The sequence below is a fragment of the Carlito syrichta genome, unplaced genomic scaffold, assembly GCF_000164805.1.
Source record: "Carlito syrichta isolate Samal-C Ts95f unplaced genomic scaffold, Tarsius_syrichta-2.0.1 Scaffold304521, whole genome shotgun sequence".
Lineage (NCBI taxonomy): Eukaryota > Metazoa > Chordata > Mammalia > Primates > Tarsiidae > Carlito > Carlito syrichta.
Window position 1 is genome coordinate 768733 of NW_007248617.1, and position 22112 is coordinate 790844.

Consider the following 22112-nt stretch of genomic DNA (forward strand, 5'->3'; position numbering starts at 1 on the left):
TCCTAAATCCTGAGTTCACTTTGACTTTCATTATAGAGATGGTATGGCTTAAAAAAAAAAAAATCAAGGTCCAAACATCAGAAAAAAGAGATGGTGTGGCTTAAAAAAAAAAAAAATCAAGGTCCAAACATCAGAAAACCTGGTTTCCAGGTACTTAATTAGCGATGTGATTCTGGAAGGACTGACCAGTCTCCCAGAGTTGGTTTCTTCATTTTTTTTTCCCCTTCTTCTATTTATTCTTTTTTTTTTTTTAATTCAGGGTCTCACTATGTTGGCCAGGCTGGTCTCAAACTCCTGGGCTCAAGCAATCCTCTCACCTCAGCTTCCCAAGTAGCTGGGACTACAGACACCACCACACCTGCTCTAGTGTGTTTATCTTAAAAACAGAGCCATCATCCACTTCTTATAAAGATTAAACAGAGACAAAACAGAATACTGTATCCAAGAAAAAGTGTTTTAAAACATACAACTGACATTTATAAACTTACTACTGTTAACCTGTGTGTCTCTCCCACCAGACTACTGTTGCTTACAGCAAAATGCAGGTAGTCATATCTTAAGTCAGGTAAACCCCCACATCTAGAACTTTCAGAAGACTGAATGCCTGAACCACAAAGAACCACAAAGTCTAGCTGAAGACTGGACTAGTTCTTAAGGCTATCACCTTCAGGATGGTCCCTGTTCCTGTGTGCCCTGCATTTCCACCAGACAGTCTGCCTCTTTCACTAATGCCCACGTACTGTCTTCCACACCTCCTTTCCTTGAACCATTCATGCAGACACTGGACAAGTTTTATCAGTTCCACTTTTAACTATCCCTAAAATCCACCTTAGCTGTCTTCATTCCCACTGGCTTTTCAGATTCCAACATTTCAAGCCACTGACCTCTTAATAACCCCAAAGTGATTTTGTTCTAAGGCTTGCCTTACCCCTTCTCATTTAAAACGCAACGCTTCGCTGGCAGCCCACAGGATTAAAGCTTTTATTTAGCCTAATGATCTGGTCTATACACAGATCTTGATCCTTATCTCCTTCCACCATCCCCTTCTCCTTCACCCATAACAAACATGCCTCTGTGCGTCTGCACAAATTAGTGCCTTTACTATCAGAGGCTCGGATCTGCTGACAAGGCCTCTCCCTGAACTCTTTACTCACATGAGGAAGCCCAGACACCATCCTCCTCTGTGAGGTTTTCTGTGATTGCCTCAAGCAACACATTTAATATCTCCCTTTTCTCACATCATTTGTGCACTGCAAATACATCCTGGTTGTATTTCTCATGCTTTACTGTAGAGCATTATTTTATCTATCTACCAGTTAGACAATCAGTTCCGTGATAAAGAAGCTTGTTTATCTGCAGTTAACTATGGAACTCTAACATTTTGCTTGGTACCTGCCACATAATAGATGCTGAACACCTTTGATGAATAAATTAATAGAAAAATACTTCTACAAAAGTGCCAGTGTTTCTTCTTCTCCAACACTAAAGAATGGAACATATGACATGATCGGCCTTGTTAATAGGCTCTTAGTTCTCAGATTTGTTCCTGTTGACAAGTGATTGTTTTAGTGATAGATTGATAAGGTCTACAGTTTTAAAGTGGATGCTTTTTTTAAAAAAAGTAACACACACATTTGGCATAACTGAGACACATTTAATGACAAAAATAAGGATGATGCTTTCTTCTTACTATAAACTTTCAAATGACAATTAAATGCCTAAAAGGAAAAAATTTCCTCTGCTCCTTAAAAAGAGACATTTAATCTGTTATAACCTGACCTCAAACAAATAAAATGTTAGCATATAACAACTAAAAAATAAAGTTGGGGAACACGCTGAGTACTTCCGCTTAGTAATCTGCATTAGCACTAAGGAAAACAAGATAAATTTATCCTTTTATGTTCAACACATATTCCTGCATTTAAAATTAGCACATACTTGGGTTTCCCTAGCAGGCAAGGAGTTGTAAAATAGCTGCACAATTTCTAAAAATTCTTACTTGTGACAAGTGTGGTCAGGGCTAACATATGTCTGTATAAGGGCTTTAAGCAATATAAAAGCTCTCCCTCCTCCCCCAGTATAATGACATCAGAAAACAATGCTTATTTAAAGCTCTATGAAATTCAACAAACTTTCTATGAAAAAATTCCAAAGAGTCCTCTGGCATTCTCGACAGCCCCAGCCTGTTGACCCATTTGCTACAGGTTCAATGAGCAAGGGAACAGTCCCTACTGCAAGACCACACTGCCTGCAAGACCCAGCAGCCAGGCCTACAAACACACTGAGGAAACCCAGTCCTGCTGGTGTTGCTTGGGAAGTCAACACACGTCCAGACAGAAGGAACAGATATTAAAAAACACAGCTCAAGAGGAAACAGCAGTTTCCTTAGGAGGATACCAAGAGAAGAATCCTAACAGCTGGCTTTGATTAATACTGATTTAATGTAGAAACAGGAGAGAACAATAAAAATATTCGAGCACAAGATCACATTAAAGTCTTCTGGATAATAACAGATTAAGATTTCTGAAATAAATTCAATAAAGACAGTGAAAATAGAATAAACACTGTCAAAAACAGAATTTATAATTTAGAAATTATCACTATAACCCAAAACTAGAGAAAAAAAGAATGGGAACTTTGAGTAAAAAATAGGAAACACAGAAATCAGATCTAAGTGCTGCAAAATAAGGACAACAGGAATTCCACATGGAACAAAAGAAAAAGAAGGAAAGCTTCTCACATCGTCAAGATATCATTAATACATGAAGAAGGAAAAAAGTCTTTGAACAGCGAAGGACTCAAAGTACAATTCATTTATCTTTTTTAAAAAACTACTCAAGGAAGTACAGTAGAGTCTAGTCAAAAGAAAACTGGATTGGAATACAGATCTCAAGATAAGGAAAGAAAAAAACTAAAGAAAGTGAAAAGCCATGACCCTAACACAACTTATACAGACTGAGCATCCCTAAACTGAAAATCCAAAATCCAAAATGCTCCAAAATTCAAAACTCTGTGAGCACCATGTCAGATTTGGAATGCTCAACTAGTATGTATTCTGCAAATACTCCAAAATCTGAAAAAAACCCAAATACTTCTGGCCCCAAACATTTTGGATAAGGGATACTCAAATCTGTATAGGTAGACACAACTATATGATGGTGATTTGGCTATGGGCTAGAATTCAAGTTCTAGAATAAGATATTTAAATATTTTTAAAACATACTGTAAGAAAACCTGGAGCTTATATTCCAAATTAGTTCAATAAAACCAGACTGGAGAAAGGGACAGTGTGTTGCAGAAACAACATATCTGTTCTATTTCATTTGAGTGAGAAGTACAGGATCCTTATATAGTGCAGAACCCTTGATCAGTCCTGCCAAACCAAGAAGTCTCAACGATGCAAGGACAATAATAAAAATGTCTGGTGAACTCTTACAACTGTATGTTGCCTCGGCATCCACTCTGAATATAGGTGGGACTCTCTCATCCCAGAAGAAGGGTTCAGTCTCCCTTAACACGGTTTGCAGCTTTGCACCTCCCAGTTCCTTGGTGTGGCTGATCCAAACACCTGCCTTCTACAACTGTCTCCTGGTGACACCTCTCTAGGAGACAGCTATGTACAGTCTTTTGACCTGGTCCTCTGGCCCTCACAGCCCACATGGACTGTGCAGACACACTGTAGTGACTACCTCAGTCACAGCATGATCTCCTTAAACGTGACCTTCTGCTTGCTTAAAACTCACCAATTAATCCTCTCTGAGGGAAACCTGCTTGGACAATGCCATGGACCTCATAAAGGCATTGGCTCCAGGGTCCCTCCCTGCCTCTGCTCCCCCACCTCTGCGTATGTGGCCTCCAGGCGTGTCATATACCCGCCCCCAAGACCTCTAAGTAATAACATCTTTATTTCTGTCTTGTGTCCTTCCTAATCACTGGAGGGGTGCTCTTCATCTTACAGACCCTAATGTAAGACAAAGCGATGTAATTACAATCATAATTCCAATGCCATGTCATGTGGAGTTAACACAACTGTAATAAAGTCTATATGGAAGAAAGTAATATGCAAAAGCAAAAACAGTCCAGAAACTTCTGAAAAGAAAGAATGGACAGAATTGTCCTACAAGATACCAAACCTTACTAATAAATCTACTCTATCTAAAATAGAAAGATACTGGCACAGTAATAAAAGGATCAACAGAATAAACATACTCAATTATCCACGGTAATTTAGTGTAAAACAAAAGTGATAATTTGGTGTAGGCAGCAGCCTAAGAAGTTGGAAAATAACAGATTATCTAATGAAGGCTATAGGCAACTAAAGGAAGAATAATTACATGCTTACCTCATGCCATACCTCATACTATTACAAGTATTCATTTTTAAAATGATGCAGCTATTTTTAGAAATTCTTGCCTGTTATTATGGGAAACCAAAGTATGTATTACCTTAGATACAAAAATGTGTTGAATATATATATTCAGAAAAAGAGATCCTAAATGTATTAAAATGTAAATACAGAGCTATACATTAGGTTAAACCGTTAAAAATTCTCATTATACTGCAGTCAGCTGGAAATGATTGATATTGGCAATTTAGTACAGGTCAAACTAATAAAAATAATCCCGGGAAAATAGTGGTGGCAACGGGATTTCAATTTCCTTATGACACTCCCCCCAATAAAAAGAGCAATTGGAACAGCAAACACAAAACTCTGTGAGACAAATGTACAATAAAATCAGAGAGGTGGGGGGGGAAATTATGAACAGTTCCGAGACCCATGCAGCATCAGCACCTGTGGAAGGGAAGCAGAGAAAATTAGGGTATCCAAAGGGACAAACTCCTAAGTCGCCAGTCAGTACTCAACACAAAGCTCATTACGTCTATTTGAAAACTTTGGTGAAGCTGGGAATAATTTCAGCACTATTCATGAGTGAAGTCAAGGGGCTGGCAATAAGGCCTGAAGGGGCTAGGGTGATTTATGCTCTACAAACTCTTCATTATTTTTTAAAATTTGATTTTATTTTTGTAGAGATGAGGTCTTGCTATGTTGCCCAGGCTGGTCTCAAACTCCTGGGCTCAAGCAATTCTCCCACCTCAGTCTCTCAAAGTGCTGAGATTACAGGTGTGGGCTACTGCACCCAGCTTAGGCCCTATAGACTCTTAAAACTAGCACCCAAGATTCCCTTCCAGACAAAGCTCCACACCAAGAAAACACTGCTGGAGTGAAATCCAAGTGCCCAGAGACCGACAAGAGAAGTAGGGGAGGAGGAGATTTAGAACAGGGAACAGGGCAGAGGACTAGTCAAGAGGCCTCAAAACATGAGGGCGCAGATTGTTTAGTCCTTCAGATGAGGGCACTCAAGGTTGTGATCCTAAATACTTTCCCAACTCCCTCTCTCCTTAAAGTTCACGAAAACAAACATCATGTTTAAATTTAAGCAACAGAAAAGGACTGTGGTAGAATCTAGTAGAGGGTTATTATAAGCAAAGAGAGAAAAAGGAGAACTCTCCAGAAAATGAAAGCATGCCAGAAGGACATGTCCACTCAGTGGATGAAAACTGTAGCCCAATTTTTGAAATAAGCTAAAAGAAATTAAGAAAGCCACCAAAATATAAAAGAATAAAATAAGTTAGAATTATAAAAACTCAATGTGATAGAACTCAAAGTATGTTTAAATTATTTCAAAATACAAACTAAAAGGAACATAAGAACAAATAGAATAATGTCACAGAAATATGAGGTAAAAAAGAAGAAAATTTTAAAGAGAAATAAAGAAAAAAGATTTGAAATAGAATAACAGAGAAGATAGTCAAAGTAGATCCAAAATGCCTAAGTAGTATTTCCCAGAGAAATTCGCTCAATAAGACAAAAACTTTACAACTGTGAGTTAGGAAGCTCACTTGAAATCTAAAAGCAGACTGGCAAACAACAAAAAAAACAAGGAAAAGTCCTGAAACTATGTATTAGAAGTGCACATTATGTATTCAAAAGTATCAAACTGGAAAAACCAACACTACATAGTAGTGTTGAAAGTGAAAGGAAAAAAATAATCCTTTAGGTATTCAATAAACAAACAAAACTAGGCTCTTATAAGTAGAAACAAAAAATCACATTGCTGCCAGCATCACTGCTTCATGCCCAAAGACAACGAACAGCAAATGTATTCAAGGAAAGAAAATATAAGCCTAAGATTTTATGCCCAGTCATACAGACTTTCAAGTATAGATGCTGTATGCTGTCAGAAATATCAAGAACTCAGGAAATATTGTACTCCTAAGGACTTACTGAGGAAGCTATGAGAAAACAGGCATCACACAACCAAAATCACTCAAGACACGGGAACACGAGAATCTAAAATGACCTCTAAAACAAATTCAAACATTCTATCTACATCTCTATATAAATCTCTCTCTCTCTCTCACTCGCTCTCTCTCATCCATCCATCTAACCATTCATCCATCCATCCACCCATCTATCCATCCATTCATCCACACATACCCCCCGTAGTACTAAGACTGAATGACAGCTATAGGGGAGAAAGTATTGTCAATAACACCTGTATGATCAGACAACACAGATATACCACATTATCAAAATGTAGGGAGAAAGGGAAGGACATATGAAATATCTTAGTGTTTAGCTAGAAGTAAAAGAAAATTACTTCAAATGAGAGCCTGAGGAATAAAAGGATAATTCTGATTTGCCAGGTGTGGTGGTTCATGCCTATAATCCCAGTACTTCGGGAGGTGGAGGCAAGAGGATTGTCTGAGCCCAGGGGTTTGAGACCAGCCTAGGCAACTTGGTGAGACTTTGTCTCTACAATAAATTTTTAAAAATTAGCCAGCATGGTGGCACCTGTGGTTCCAGCTACTTGGATGGGTGAGGCAGAATGACTGCCTGAGCTCAACAGTTTGAGGCTGCAGTGGCCAAGAGTATGTCACTATGCTCCAGTCAGTCTGGGTGACAGACTGAGACTCCGACTCAAAAAAAAGGAGGGGGGGCATAACTCCAATATAGTTCAAAGTTGATCACTAATAGATAACAACCAAATAATGGGGGGGAGGGGCAGGGGGAGCATAAGGGCTTGTATAAAAATATTAATATAAAGATATCCTGGGGAAACCAATCCATCTTAAATATTAAAAGTAAATAAACAAAACTACATACTCCCAAAAAGCCTATATTAAAAAAAGGATAAAACATGAATTTCTTAAAACTATCACAGAAGCTAGACTTCTTTGAAAATACATTACTTAGTAAATTTTATTTTTAAACCAAGTATTTTACATAATTCTTACAAAACATAAGTTAAAAACCAATGCCTAGAGACAAAAAAATAACAATTTGAGAAATCTATGAACAGATAAACAAAATGTGGCATAGCCATACAATGGGATATTATTCAGCCATAAAAAGGAATGAAGCACTGACATATACCTCAACATGGATGAACCCTGAAAACATGATGCCAACTGAAAGTAGCCAGTCACAAAAGACCGTTATGTCACACGATTTTTTATGGCTAAGCAAATATTAAGAGACAGAAAGTAGATTAGTAGTTGCACAGGGCTAGGGATGATGGGCACATGGACTGTGACAGTGACAGCTAAAGGGTACAGGGCTGGGGTGACGAAAATGTGCTAAAATTAGATGGCAAGGATGGCTGGAGTAATGATGGTAGCACAGGTCTAAATATGGAATGTCACTGAGCTGAACACTTTAAAATGGTGAGTTTCATGGTATGTCAATTGCATCCCAATAATGCTATTATTTTGAAAATACAACCCTAGAGGGTTATACTTAGGATGAACAAAAACAACAACACTTGACCTGTTTTCTAGTAATATCGTTGGTGTGATAATCTGAGATGGTTTTGTGTATTCTGCAATATAGTCAGTATCTGATACTCTAATACTATCATTCCTGCCATCACTGAAAATTGAGATTCCCAGCATAAACAAAAGGAGATGATATATGATTAAGTCAGAAGATATTAAGTAAAAATCTGAAATCCTAACTATGAATTGGGGAAGACTCAGTATGAACATGTGATGCATTTTGTGTGTGTATGAAACAGGACTAAAACAATGATTGACCGTTTCAGTTGCAAAGAACAATGCTGGTGTCCAGATTGTGGTCTGGGAATACCATTTACCAGTAAAAGGAACTAGGACTCCTTGAAAATATATCTGAGTCCCAATCTGGCAGATACACAAAATAAGCCCTGAACAGTTTGCTACATTAGACAGCATGGAAGTGGTCAAAGACTACTTATTAGGGTTGTGGAAAAATGTCAAGTCAATTTGAATAAGTTCCCATTGTCCAAAGATGGGACAATGTGAACATTAATTACAATAATTATTTCAGTAGATTCCAATAATGACTTCAACAGACTGAAGCGTACCAAATATGTTTAAATTCATGAGTTCAAAGTCATACTAACAAAATAGCACTAACTGATTACCAATAATCCAACTCATTATTTTATTTTATTTTATTTTTTGAATTGGAGTTTCACTCAGTTGCCCAGGCTGGAGTGCAGTGGCACACTCACAGTCACCACAGCGTTGACCTGCTGGTCTCCAGCAATCTTTCTACCTCAGCCTTCCAAATAACCAGAACTACAGGCACTCACTACCACACCCAGCTAAATTTTTGATTTATTGTAGAGGCAAAGTTTCATCAAGTTTCCCGGGGTGGTCTCAAACCTGCGGGCCATCCACTCACCTCGGCCTCCCAAAGTGCTGGGATTACAGGCTGAGCCACTGAGCCCGGCCTAACATGTTTTTATTTTGTGTCCTCTGTCTGAATTGGCTGTAAAATCTAGTGACTGATCAAATTCAGGATTTCTTGATTAATTGTGTTAACACCACATCAGGACACATATAATGTCTAATTATCTATTTGTGCCATTAGTAGAAGTTGACAATCATTGCCTAGATTCCTTAATCCATTAAGGGTTGAAAAGTAAGACTATTCTAATTATCTTATTTCTTTATGTATTGACTTCTTTGTTATTTGCTTATTGTTATAAGGAAAAACTTTTATTTGGTAACTTAGTGGAATAGTTAAAGAAGAATGACAAAATAAATGTGTTTATTTCCTTTTTAAAAAATAATGAGTTAGTCCAGGCAACTCATTATGAGTTGATATGAGACCAGCCTAGGCAACTTGGCAAGACCTCATTTCTACAATAAAATAAAAAATAGCCGGGTGTGGTAGCGCACGTCTGTAGTTCCGGCTACTTGGAAGGCTGATGTGTAAGGATCCCCGGAACCCAGCAGGTCGACGCTGGGGTGGTGGCGAGTGTGCATAACACTGCACTCCAGCCTGGGCAAAGGAGTAAGACTCCAACTCAAAAAAAACAAAAACAACAACAACAAAAAAACATGTTAAAGGCCAACTGGGGGTGCAATCATAAAAATTCATACCCTACAGGATAACTGACCTTGTTTCTTCAATAAATATGGCAAAAGGAGGGATGGATAATCTACAAATTAAAAAAGACTTCAGAAATATAATAAACTATAACATATTGACATTATTTGCAAACAGACTCAAACTGTAAAAAGAAAACCATGAAATTATGATAGGAACATTAAATTTAATATTTGATTATATAAGAAATTATTGCTATTTTTAAGGTGTGATAATGGTATTGTGATTATATTTTTAAACAACCTCTCTCACAGATAGATAATACTGTATTGTACACTTAAAAACATGTTAAGAAGAGAAATTTCATATTAAGTGTTGTTATCACAATAAAATAAAGATAAACCAAACTCTCTTCTTTGAAAGAAATATAATGGATAAAATATAGTGATATCTGAGGTTTTCTTCTGATAGATGAGGGTGCCAAGTTGTTTTAGGGACCGGCCATGAGTCGATAACTACCATGCCAGGATATGGATTCATGAAGATAATATCCCATCTTAATATTTGCTTAGCCATAAAAAATTGTGTGACATAACGGTCTTTTGTGACTGTCTACTTTCAGCTGGCATCATGTTTTCAGGGTTCATCCACGTTGAGGTATATGTCAGTGCTTCATTCCTTTTTATGGTTGAATAATATTCCATGATAATCAAAGGATTATTCTATGTTTGCATATCCTTAATATTTTCCGTAATCAAAAAATTTTAAGTATGTAAAAAGAATAAGCAAAAAGTAGAGAATTTAAAAGTTAATCTTGGATTACACACAATACAAGGTAAAATATAATAGACATGACTATATAAAAACTTTAAAATTCTATATAGTAAAACAAGTTAAAAGCAAATTGAAACAAATGTTTACAGCCATCATGGAAAAATGAATAACCCACAAATAAAACAGCTCCAACAGATCAATAATAGAAAGACAGAAAACAGGCAAAACAAATAAAAATAAAAAAACTAAGTGGCCAATAAACACCAGAAAGCAGACTAAATATCACTAGCAATGACGAAAGTTAGTCATTTCAATGAATTACATTTTGTGTGGACTATCGTTGTAAAATGAGGAAAAATGGCATTTCTCCTATACTGTTGGGGAAAATATAAATTCACATAATCTTTTTGGAGAGTAATTTGGCAATGTCCATCAAAGATGACCTAGAAATTCCATTTCAATTAACCATTCTCACCAAAACAACAGAATTCAAAAAGAAGTACATACAAGAATGTTTGTGGCTACACTGTTTACAAAAACAAACAAAAAAGTTAAATGTCCATCCAGAGTGAAATAATTAAGTTATGGCACATTCATAAAATGAAATGCCATGTAATTGTTCAATGAAATTGAGATAAAGCTATATATATCTATATGTACAGATTTAAAGTAGAGAATATGGAAGAAAGCCCCACAAGTTGGAGCAGGATATGTATAGCATTATCACATTTATCTTTAAAAATTACATGCATTACATAACAAAGATATATATTTATAAAATCACAGTAAAGTCCAGAAGATACAAAGTAAATGATTACTACTCTGAGCAGCAGTATAGGATAGACAGGGACGTTTCTTTATATGTTCCAAAAAATAAAACAAAAAAGCATTTTTTTCAATGAAGGATTAAATAAAAATAGCTTTTATGTTACCCTTGCAAAATCAGTTTCTGTGATTCAATACTAAGAATCACATCACAAACTGAAATTCCTATCAGGGCAGGTAGTTGACAGAAACAGTTGCACTTGGGTGACCTTAAGAGAATAAGAAATGATGAGTACTGGGATAAATTGGAGCATTTATACCGTAGCCATGTAGGGATGTTGGCCCAGTGTTGACAGACAGACCCCAGTATCCCAAAGGAAACCAAAGGTCCAGATTTTCATGTGAATCTTTCCATTTTTTAATGCCAGTCATTAAGACAAAAAATATTTAAAACACTGTGTGGGGACAAAATGTACCTTTGGAAGCCTATGTACTCTCAAGAGCACGCATGGCTTTATAGCCAGAGTTCTGGGTTCATATCCCATCCCAGCTCTGCCACTTATTGGATGTGTGACCTTGATCAGGTTACTTAACCTTCCCCTTCCCCAACATATAGCAAGTGCTCAGGAGTGCCAGTTACTAGCCTTAATATCGTTGTTGTTATCAAGGGATCCAGTTCTCAGATGAAAGCTGATGACTCTGTCCTTACCTCTGATCTTCTGGTAGATTTGAATCAGCTGGCTCACGGTAGCCAAAAATAAGGTAGCACAACTTCCTTTTGTGCTTCATGTTAAGCATATGTCTTTTAAGAAAATAAAAAACTGATAGGCAAATAAGCAAGTTATGTGCTTGTGGGCATGCCACTCAATTATAAAGTTCTTGTAACTTTACTTATGAAATCAGACAGCGCATTAGAATAAATTAAAAGTTAATTATAATAACTGTATTAAGGAGCACTGATCATAAGGCAGAGGCTGGGGAAGCACAGTCGCCTCATTAATGTTTCCCGTGGGCTGATTCAGCCACACTGGTGCTGGTCTGACTTTCAGGAGGTTTGTTAAAAATGCCAGTGCTCTTGTCCTACGCTAGGAGATTCTGACTTGCCCTACTCAGAGAAGGGTATAGGTACATGTATTTTTATAAAGCTCCCTACATAACACTCATCTGCAGCCAGGTTTGAAAACCATTTAGCAAAGTTTCAAGTCTGGTATCCCAGAATCCTGGGTTTAAATCCCTCTAATGATCTATAGCTCTGTGATTTTTGAGAGTTATCTACTCTCCCTAAACTAGCTTCCTTATTTGTAAATCGAAGAAATAACATCACCACTCCATAGGGTTGTTGAGCCTGTCATATGGTAAGATTCCTTAACTGGTAGCTGTGGTTATACAGTTCCTAGTTTCTACATGCTTTGTTCAACTTAAAATAAAAGCCAACACCTTCAGGGTTTCTTGTGTCTATAGGAAAAAATTAGCACAATTATTGTTAGAATCCAAAGACAAACAGTATTTCATTGGTCATTAAACTTATAATAACTATATGATCATTTCTAATTCAGAAGAAAGCAACTGAGTAACCAAAAAAATGTTCCTAGTATTTGAAGTAGTATTATGCAGTCAGATGGTTTTTTATACACTATGTTAAAATATAAATAATCATTTTGTCTTTCTCTTCTGAAAATACATAAATTTCATAAGGAAAGCAAAAAAGGAAGGATAAAATAACCACAATGCAGTATTTTCTGGGTATTTGATATTTTAAATTATACAAAACCCAGAGATCTATAAAATACTAACAGTGAACTTTACAGTACGCAAATTTTAAAAAACAACCAGGATATTGGGAGAATCCCAAGATGGAATGCAGACTGAGGTAAAGGAATCTAGCTATATTACAGAAATATAAAATAACTTCACAGAAGAATGTGACAGAAAAAAGTGCAGGCCTAAGTTACTCTGGAAAACGGTGTTTTGAGTACATAAAGCTACAGACAAAAAGAACTGTACTTGACACACTCTGCTGCTAAGTATTTTCAAGATCCCAAACAACCACCTTACAAATGATCTCTGGAAACTAATCCATTTGTTACAGAGACTGCCTGTGTAGCTAGAAATGTGTCCTGAAGAAGTCAACTCACAGAAACTAGAGGCTACAACTTTATATAATTTTGAATAAACCATTAAAGCGATTTCTGATATTCACATTATTAAAAACATATTGCAAATTGTTTTTAGTTGCCACTAGTTGCAATTCTTTTCAAGACTTTGAAATATAAACTTTTAGAGGAAAAATGTCTTATAACACATGCTTACAAGCAAAGGGAAATTAAATATAAGATCATATGTTCTTTGCAAACACTGGTTACAAGTAATATAATCATAAGGAATAAAAATATTGAGATATAGATAAATAAAATACCACAAGTAAATGTCTTCTTTTCTACAAGATCCTTCAACTGTTTTCATACATATTATCACAGCAACCATAAAAACAGTGCAAAATACAGGGTATGCATTATGTACAATCTGTGATACTCAGTCCAGATGTTTCTAACAATTAAGAATAAAAACAAAACAGTCCTCAAGCCCAAACGGTTGCATTGCCTAAAATGCATGCCCTTAAAATGTACAATTACAGTATATGGCAAAGATTAAAAGAATACATTTAAAAAATAAAAGTAAAAAACCATCTAGCCCATATTTTTACAGTTAGCTTCAAGAAAAAAATAACAAAACTTCTAAAGATAAAATAGTTTATATTTGACTTGTATAGGATTTTGCCATTTATTCAAATATTTTTTAAGCCTCCTAACAACCCTGTGAGGTAGGTAGGAAAGTATTATTATACCCATTTTATAGATATAAAGGCTTAAAGTCAGAAAGATAGCCATTTACAAAGTTATGTGGTGAGAAAGAGCCAGGACAAAGAATAAAACCCATATCGTGGCTCTCTTAGTAAAATGACTAAAACAAGCCTGGGAGTGTAGTGCACACATATATTCATATGTGTGTGTGTGTGTGTGTGTGTGTGTGTGTGTGTACACACACATATATATGCCTCCTTTTACAGAAATTATGCTCTGGAGATGGAAATAAAAATAAAATCTTACTTTCTCACTGAGGTAATTATAATTTCAGAGCCTCACTTTTTGTTAGTTTGGATTAATCTCCAATACAGAATTCCTACTTTAGCTCTCCATTACTGTTTCATTATTTGACACCTAACATTTTATGAACAAAAATGTAAAACAATGGGATTCTGTAGTTTTTTTTTTTTTTTTTAAAGCAAGCAACCTACAGACAATTCTAATAAACAGTCTTTAATTCATACAATGTATACACTTTAAGTGTCGGTTTCTTTTTTTCTATAACAAGGATAACCTCTCTGGTTAAATCTCAAGGAAGATCACTTTCATGGGAACTCAAAACTATGGGTAAACTCTCTCATGTCATGAGGTTTACATAAAACATAGGGCACGCATTCTCAATCTTTCTTCGCTTTGTCACAACTAAGGGATGCAATCCCCTTGGTAGCAATGGTTAATCACCACAGAGTCTGGAGAGGAAAGAAAGACGATCTGGGGAGAGTGTGTAATGCAGTTTACAGAAGCTAGGCACGCCCACCCCACCCCCACTTTGCCCCCGCCCATGAGCTCCTCTCTCCTATGTGAATCCCTGAATGAGAGATGAGATTATACAGTAGTCGGCTCTCCATAGGCATCTGCAGATCCAAAAATCTGAAAAGAAATTTTAATTAGCAATACAATAATAAAAATGAATACAAGCTACTGGGGAAGCTGAGGCAGGAGACTCAGGCTGGTCTCCAGCCTAGGAATTCAAGTCTGGCCTGGGTAACATAGTAAGACCTCATCTCTAAAAAGTAATAATTATAGTAATATTGCAAATTTAAAAACAGCATAATATAACAACTATTTATGTAGCATTTATTTAGTATTAGGAATTATAAGCATCAAGAGATGATTTAAAGTCTATAGGAGACGTGTGCAGGCTGTATGAAAATATGACACCATTCCATATCAGGGACTTGGGCATCCGAGGATTCTGGTATCCGCAGGGCTCCTGGAACCAGTACTTCTGGGATACTGAGATGACTGTACTGCCAGGGCTTTTTTTCACTCATATTACTTCAAAACTAGTACTTCACAACACAAATTAAACATCAACCCTGTCTTGCCCACATGTGTCCTTGACGGAAATAAACCACTTCCACCAAAAACCAAGTTGCAAAGTTAATCATCATTTGAAGTATGACAAATTCTCATTACATGCCTACATTTTTGCTTTACTGATTTTGAAACCTGCACTATAATAAAATCTTAGTATAGTTATTAATGTACTAAAAGAAAAAAAGCTAATTTGCTCTAATAAAAAGATGTGCATCAAAAAATCACTCACATCATTCACAAAGTTAAAATACTGTTTGAAGAAAATGACGTAATTCATGTTTAAAATTTCTAATGAAAATAATACTTAAAGTAAACTAACTTCTTAAAATTTAGTTTCAAAGTATTGGTTAATTTTGTAACCATCTTCCTATATTCATGTGAATGCTTGCCTTTCCTTCTAAAGGTTCATAATCTGTCCATCAGAATAAAAAAATTAAAATCTTGCAAATCTCAGATTCTCTTCAGGTGTTTTCCATCTTTAAGAAATGCCTTCTGGGCCAGGTGTTTCCCAGCCTGTAATCTCAGCACTTTGAGAGGTTGAGGCAAGTAGAATGCCTGAGTCCAGGGGTTTGAGACCAGCCTGGGCAACTTGGTGAGACCTCGTCTCTACAATAAATCACAAAAATTAGCTGGGTATGGTGGCATGCATCTGTAGTTCCAGCTACTTGAAAAGCTGAGGTGGAAGGATAGCCTGAGTCCAGCACGTTGAGGCTGCAGAGGCCATGAGCATGCCACTGCACTCCAGCCTGGGCAACAAAGAGTGAGTCTCCAACTCAAAAATAAAATAAAATAAAAATTTAAAAAATTTAAAAAATACAAATAAAAGAAATGTCTTCTGTTTTGTCATTTATGACTTTAAAGCAAGCCAGATTGTGTAATAAACTAAAGTAAGAAAAAATAAAAATAACAAGTACATACAGTCAGCCCTCTGTATCCAGGGGTTCTGCATCCACGGAGTCAACAAATCGCAAATTGACAATATTGGAAAAAAGAAACTGCATCTGTAGTAACATTTACAAACTTTTTTTCTTGACATGATTCTCCAAACCAGACAGTATAACAACCATTTACATAGTATTAACAAGATATTAGGTATTACACAGAATCTACAGATGATTTAAAGTATACAGTTGGATGTGCAGAGGTTATATGCAAATTCTATACCACTGTATACCAGGGACTTGAGCATCTGAAGATTTTGGTATCCAAAGGAGGTCCTGAAATCAATCCTTCCCAAGATACCGAGGGACTGTACGTGTGTGTCTGTGTGTGTGTCTGTGTGTGTGTCTCTACTAAAATTTAGAATCACGGACTAACACAAGTATAAGGGATTTCAGAGATCTGGATGCTTTTACTTTTAGCCAGATGAACATGCCAACTCACTAGAAAAGAAAAATAACTTGTACAGTACTGTTCTGGACTCTCAACAACAATATCCCACAATATACCCTTTTCTAGTTTTACCACTCTTACCAGTAGGGAATTTATGAGGGATCAAGCTATCAAAACCAATTTTGTATTGTCTTCAAGCCACTTCCTCTAGTGGACACGTTCCTCTGACAAAAATCTACACATATCAAAACATGTATTTGACAATAATCAAGACTTCTTTTAAACTTCCATCGTCTACGCTGAACCTTGTCAAATAGCATACACTTTTGATCAGTCTTATATTTCTCTATAATTCACATCTCTTTAAAATTCAGTAACCAAAACTGAACATGTTACTCAAAAGCAAGTAAATAACGCCAAAGAATAGAGAAAGAACTATATCCATGACCTTGGGTGCCATATTCATTTAAAACTACCTGAGCATGATGTTACCTTTTACTGACTGACGTGCAGCCTGTAGTCCTCCATGATTGTGGCTTTTATCCTGTCCTCTTATACCTCTTATACCTCATCTGTCCCTCTCCATCCTGTATTTGTATGGTTGAACTTATTCCCTCCACATAACAATTTGTACTTAATACACTAAATTTCATGAGGTGTTCATAGATCAATTCCCCATTTATCACAGTACTTTACAGAATGTTTAAATGTGCAATCCATAGTAACAACATTTACACTTAAAAATATTAGAATATGAAAGTGCATAATAATCAACACATGCTGCAATTTACAATAAAGAACAGAACTAAGGACAATATCATACTAATGGCTACTGGAAACGTACCTCCACTGGACGATCATTCTTTACCAATGCTATACGTGCCCTTTGCAAGGAACCATCCATTAGCTTGTGAAGTCTTAAAATTAACTTTCTTAACCCCATCTGCTTCAGTGCTTTGTCTACAAATGGCCTATAAATAGAAGTCAGACAATGTCTACCAAAGCCTGCATCTGTGCTGCAGTCTGGTGCTCCCCAGCCAACAGAATCATCCTCAGATTGGAGCCTCTCCAGCTTCTTGGATACACAGTCCTGCAACTGGAAGTCAAAACTGTTGTTTATGGGCTGTCTGACTTCCGGTACCCAGGGATCAGAGGCTTGCTCTTCTTCACTCTCATCCGTACTACTTTCCAGCTCCTTCAATTCTCCTTCTGTGTCGTCACCCTCATAATCCGGCTCATTACCTTTGGATGGTCGAGGGGAAGGGATTTCAAACACTGGCCAGCCAATGTCTGATAAATTCTTGACGCCCAAAACAGTGCCCATAATCCTTAGTTTCTGATTTAAGTCTTTTGTGATATTCAGCCACAAACAGAGTGCCTGCACCCTGTTCTGGAAGTCTTTTGCAGCGTATTTTTCATAGTCCTTTTGAAGAGCCTGCAGTGATGGATAAAGTGCTTCTATGTACTCTAGCAGTTCCATTATCCGCTTTACCTGCTCAAATGAGACCCTCTGGCGTTGGAGATGCTCATGATATGTTGAGTAACCCACAGTCTTTGCTCCATGAGGGGCTTTGCACTGCCCTTCTACTGAAGTACCATTAAAACTAGCTCCATTTCTAACAAAGGCAAAGCTCCCATAATTAACTTTGAAAGTAAGGATTTCATTGATAATATCTGGTATGGCTTGACGGGCTGTATATAAAAAGAAGTCCTGGTCATTAATGGTCCGTCCTGCATGCCAGGCTTGAAGCTCTAACCAGATCAGTTCATTAGATCGGTTAAACCAGAAAGCAGACGTGTTTTCTTGTCCTCTTTGCTCCCTGTCCTTCTTCTTCGAGACTGAGGTAAGCTTTAGCAAAAGTCGTAATGTTTCAAAAAATTTTAAGCGGTCTGCCGGACAGTCAGTTCTAGAAGTCTGGCGTGTCGGTCTGGCTATAGGCATGGGCACAGATACCGGAAGCTTAGCATTGCTACAGCCAAGGCTGAGGTAAGGCTTATTGAGATCCACATCTGGAATTGATTTTTTTGGCAAAGACCCACCCACTGAGTCTAACATAAAAGAGCACTGTGCATTTTTTTTATGATCACGCTCTGTTGTTCTAAGAGTTGCTCGGATCTTTTTCTCCTGCTTATAGCTATACTCTTCCACATTCTCCACTGTTTTTCCAGTGTCTTTATGTGGAGGCAGATTTGGTGCATTCATTTTTTCTATTCAAAAAAAAAAAAAAAGAACATTATATAAATCTAAAATATAAAGCTGCTCTCAATATTTTCAGTAAAACTGATATTCACATGTATTATATTTTTAGGCTGCTATTGGAAGAAAACATACCATATGCTGAAAATTAAGAGAATCAAAATATATATATAACATTCCTCTCTAAATTTAAAAAAGATCATTTTCCTTGCTACATTATTTTACATGCTGTCTCCTTTTATATTCACAACTAATAATCTAAAACTTGCTATTTATCTCTATGCTACAAAGTGTAGTTACCAAACCATTTAATGAAATTTCCATTTAAGAAAGGAGAAACAGTATGGGAGATCTGACAGAAGCTTAGATTTAAAAACTTATCTAATTCCTGCTTTTGCCATTAACTGAACGTGTAAACTTAAGAGCAAATCACACAAGATTTCTAGGTCACTTGTCTCATTGGTAAAACAAGGTAGTTGATGAAAGAATCCTTAAGACACCTTAAGGTTATTCTCATTAAGAAAATTGAAAGACAGCCGACAGACAAAATCACTGACTTTAGTTTATTCTATTCCTTGATTTCTTCTTTGCCACAAACAAATTAGCAACAACATCTTAAATTTAAAATTAACAAAACTGAAGACAGACTCAGTATTATTTTCTTAATCTATTACACTGGCATATAAAATCATTCAGGTTAACAGGAAGAAAGTAAATATCACACATTTCATTCAAACAACTATAAAAAGTTCTATAATTTATTCCAAGCTTTCGATTGAACTCACACACATTCTCCTTCCTGTTTGGCATTTTTAACACTAGTAATCGCTCTCCCTTACTGAAACATCTTCATTCTGTTGCTTCCTAAATATAACTGTCTACGGGTTCTCTTCTATTTCCTTAAGTCTCTCCTTGGAACTCTGCTCAAGCTATAAAACGTTAATGTTTCCCAAAGTGCCAACCCTAGACCTCTTCTCCCTGGGTGATCTCATTCAGTTCTACTTCACATACTGATAATGCCCACACCTTTAACATCATTTCAACCTGGCCTCTATACTCAAGACAAACCTTATGTCACTGAATCTGAGACACATTTTTTTCATATGTTAAAATCTCTGAAATTAGAATGTTCCATATAATCAATGATGATATGAATACGTTTTAGAAACATAATCACCAAGAGATTTCATTTACTTTTTTTACATATTTATGCAGAAGTGTAATAAGTGAGTTTTAAAAATCTATATGTAAATATAAAGATACAAAAGAGCTCTTTAAATAAACAAAAAATAAAAATTCTAAGTATAAGAATGTACTCATCAGTTGTAAGCACTTTTTTCTTAGTATGTGATATTACAATATGTCTTTAGATTTGATGGAATAGGGTACATTCATGAATTACAAACTAATATACCCAAAAGTCAATGCACCAAGGAAAATATGTTTAAAATCAATTTACTTCCTAATCAATTTAATTCAAATTAGTTTTAAAATAAGAATTTTAAGAACAAGTTTATCTAAAGGCACTTACAGCTTGGTTTACCTTATATTAAATTTACTTTATGATCTATCAAAAAAATTTAAACCAACATTTTATAGGTATTTTTGCTTATTTTAGTAAAAAACTATTACTATTATTTTTAAAATTTAAGAAAGATTTTTTATCTGTAGTACTAACCTATTTTATTTACTTCTAGATGCCTTAAAATTTTTTATACAGTCCATTTAAGAAAATTTCATCACAATTTTATTTTTTCTAGCTATAAATGCCTATCAACTTTCATTTCTGCATATTAAAAAAACTGTCTAGGGCAATCCTTTAAATTACTCTTGCTTTTTGCTTTGTTAAACTATACACTCCTTACACCTTTATTAACAAAGCACATATATACCATTCATTTTTATTTAGTTAACTGATGGTATTTTGAAAGCAAAAATGATAAATGCTTCCAAGTTTTACTACTATATTTTATTTTTCAAGATATCAATTCATATGATATGCTATTACTAAGAAACAAAAAATGATATATACATTGTATCACTGTGTGAGACCGGAGGTAAAGAAAATGAGTTTAGTTTCTAATATATTAAATTTAGGTACCTATGGGACATTCATGTGGAGATGTCTGTAGGTAACTACAATATAGGTATTGGGCTTAGACAAGAAATCCAGACATACTAGTTTTCTGTTAATACTAAACCTCCCTGCAATTAGCAAAAAGTCAAATACAAAAGCTTCTGAAAAAGAAAATGGATCAAAAGTACAGGAATTAGATACACAGGATGTTTTATGCTGCAAGTTCTAATTGCAGGACTACAAAACTCGTTCCTAATAACTTGAGATCAATGGAACATCCGATCTCCCAAGTGGCTATAAATTAAATGGTGTGATTTGGTAGTACAATTAAAGCATCTGGAGTACTTGTTCCTTTGGCCAATCACCAATAATTCCTGCCAAATGAAAATATAAAAGAATTTTTCAAAAGACAACTTTATAATGAAAATGAAAGGAACCAATATGGCTCATTTGACAGACATAAGACAAACAACTGAATTCCCACCACCCACACCTAAAAATGGGTCCTCAGAATATGTATAAAATGTGGTTTTTAATCAAGTCCTTGCAGTTCTTATGTTCTCCCATACCTGTGTCATCCAAACTCAAAACACTGGCCTTACTTGAGTTCTCCAATGAGAAAGCATAAGCAGATGTGTGATCTTGACCTGTAAGCGTGAGGTGATCATTAGAGCAATGATGACCTAGAATACCAAACAAATTAGCAATCTGAAGGGGCATTTACAGATCTAGGGCAAGGTTCTCAAAATTCAGTATACGTTCAGAATTGCTTGAGTTCCTACAGACAAGCACATCCCTGGACTCATTCTCATTGTCTCTAATCCAGCATGGCTAAAATGGCATCACATTTTGGGAAACCACTCTATCCAATCCTCTTATTTTCCTCCAGGTAAGGGCTCTACAGAGATGATCACAATCCTCATTAACAAAATTATGATGAAGATTACTGCAGGGCACAGCTGATCAGGCAGACGGCAGATGTTAGAACAGGGATCCTACCTCATGCTGGTGACCCACACCACCCTCACACCTGTCAAAGGTGCTCACAAGACAGCGTCGACAGGCCTAGAAAGGTGAAGATGCCGAGTGCCACGAAAGATTGCTGCAGCCTAACTTATCTGTAAAGGCTTAAAGTAAGAGTAGGTACTTGACCTGGGGCCTTGAAGAATGAATTCAGCTTAAACAAGGCTAGCAAGGAAGGCAAAGAAGCCTGCAAAGAAGAGCACAAAAAAATCACAAAGGCAGAAAAGAGAAGAGTCTGTATCAACAGTGTTCCTGTATTTGTATAGCCTGGAAACACAAATTAAAATCTTGAAAATCAGATTGAGTTTGGACTAAAGAACTCAAATACAGATTTAAATTCACTTTGGCTAACAATAAACATTTCACTTGCTATATAAATTG

At 36.1% G+C, this 22112-nt stretch overlaps 1 protein-coding gene across 4 annotated transcripts in view; it reads right to left on the minus strand.

Moving 5' to 3' along the window:
- The window catches only part of MAP3K4 (mitogen-activated protein kinase kinase kinase 4), a 111842-nt gene that overhangs the window by 47778 nt on the left and 41952 nt on the right, over positions 1-22112 (minus strand). For all 4 annotated transcript variants that reach the window (XR_002482082.1, XM_021713408.1, XM_008060126.1 and 1 more), the window contains exon 3: positions 17279-18642. Coding sequence is in view for 3 of the 4 variants with exons in the window: in XM_021713408.1 (XP_021569083.1) it covers positions 17279-18642 (1364 nt within the window). In the remaining variant the exon portion in view is untranslated. The remainder of the gene's footprint in view (positions 1-17278; positions 18643-22112) is intronic.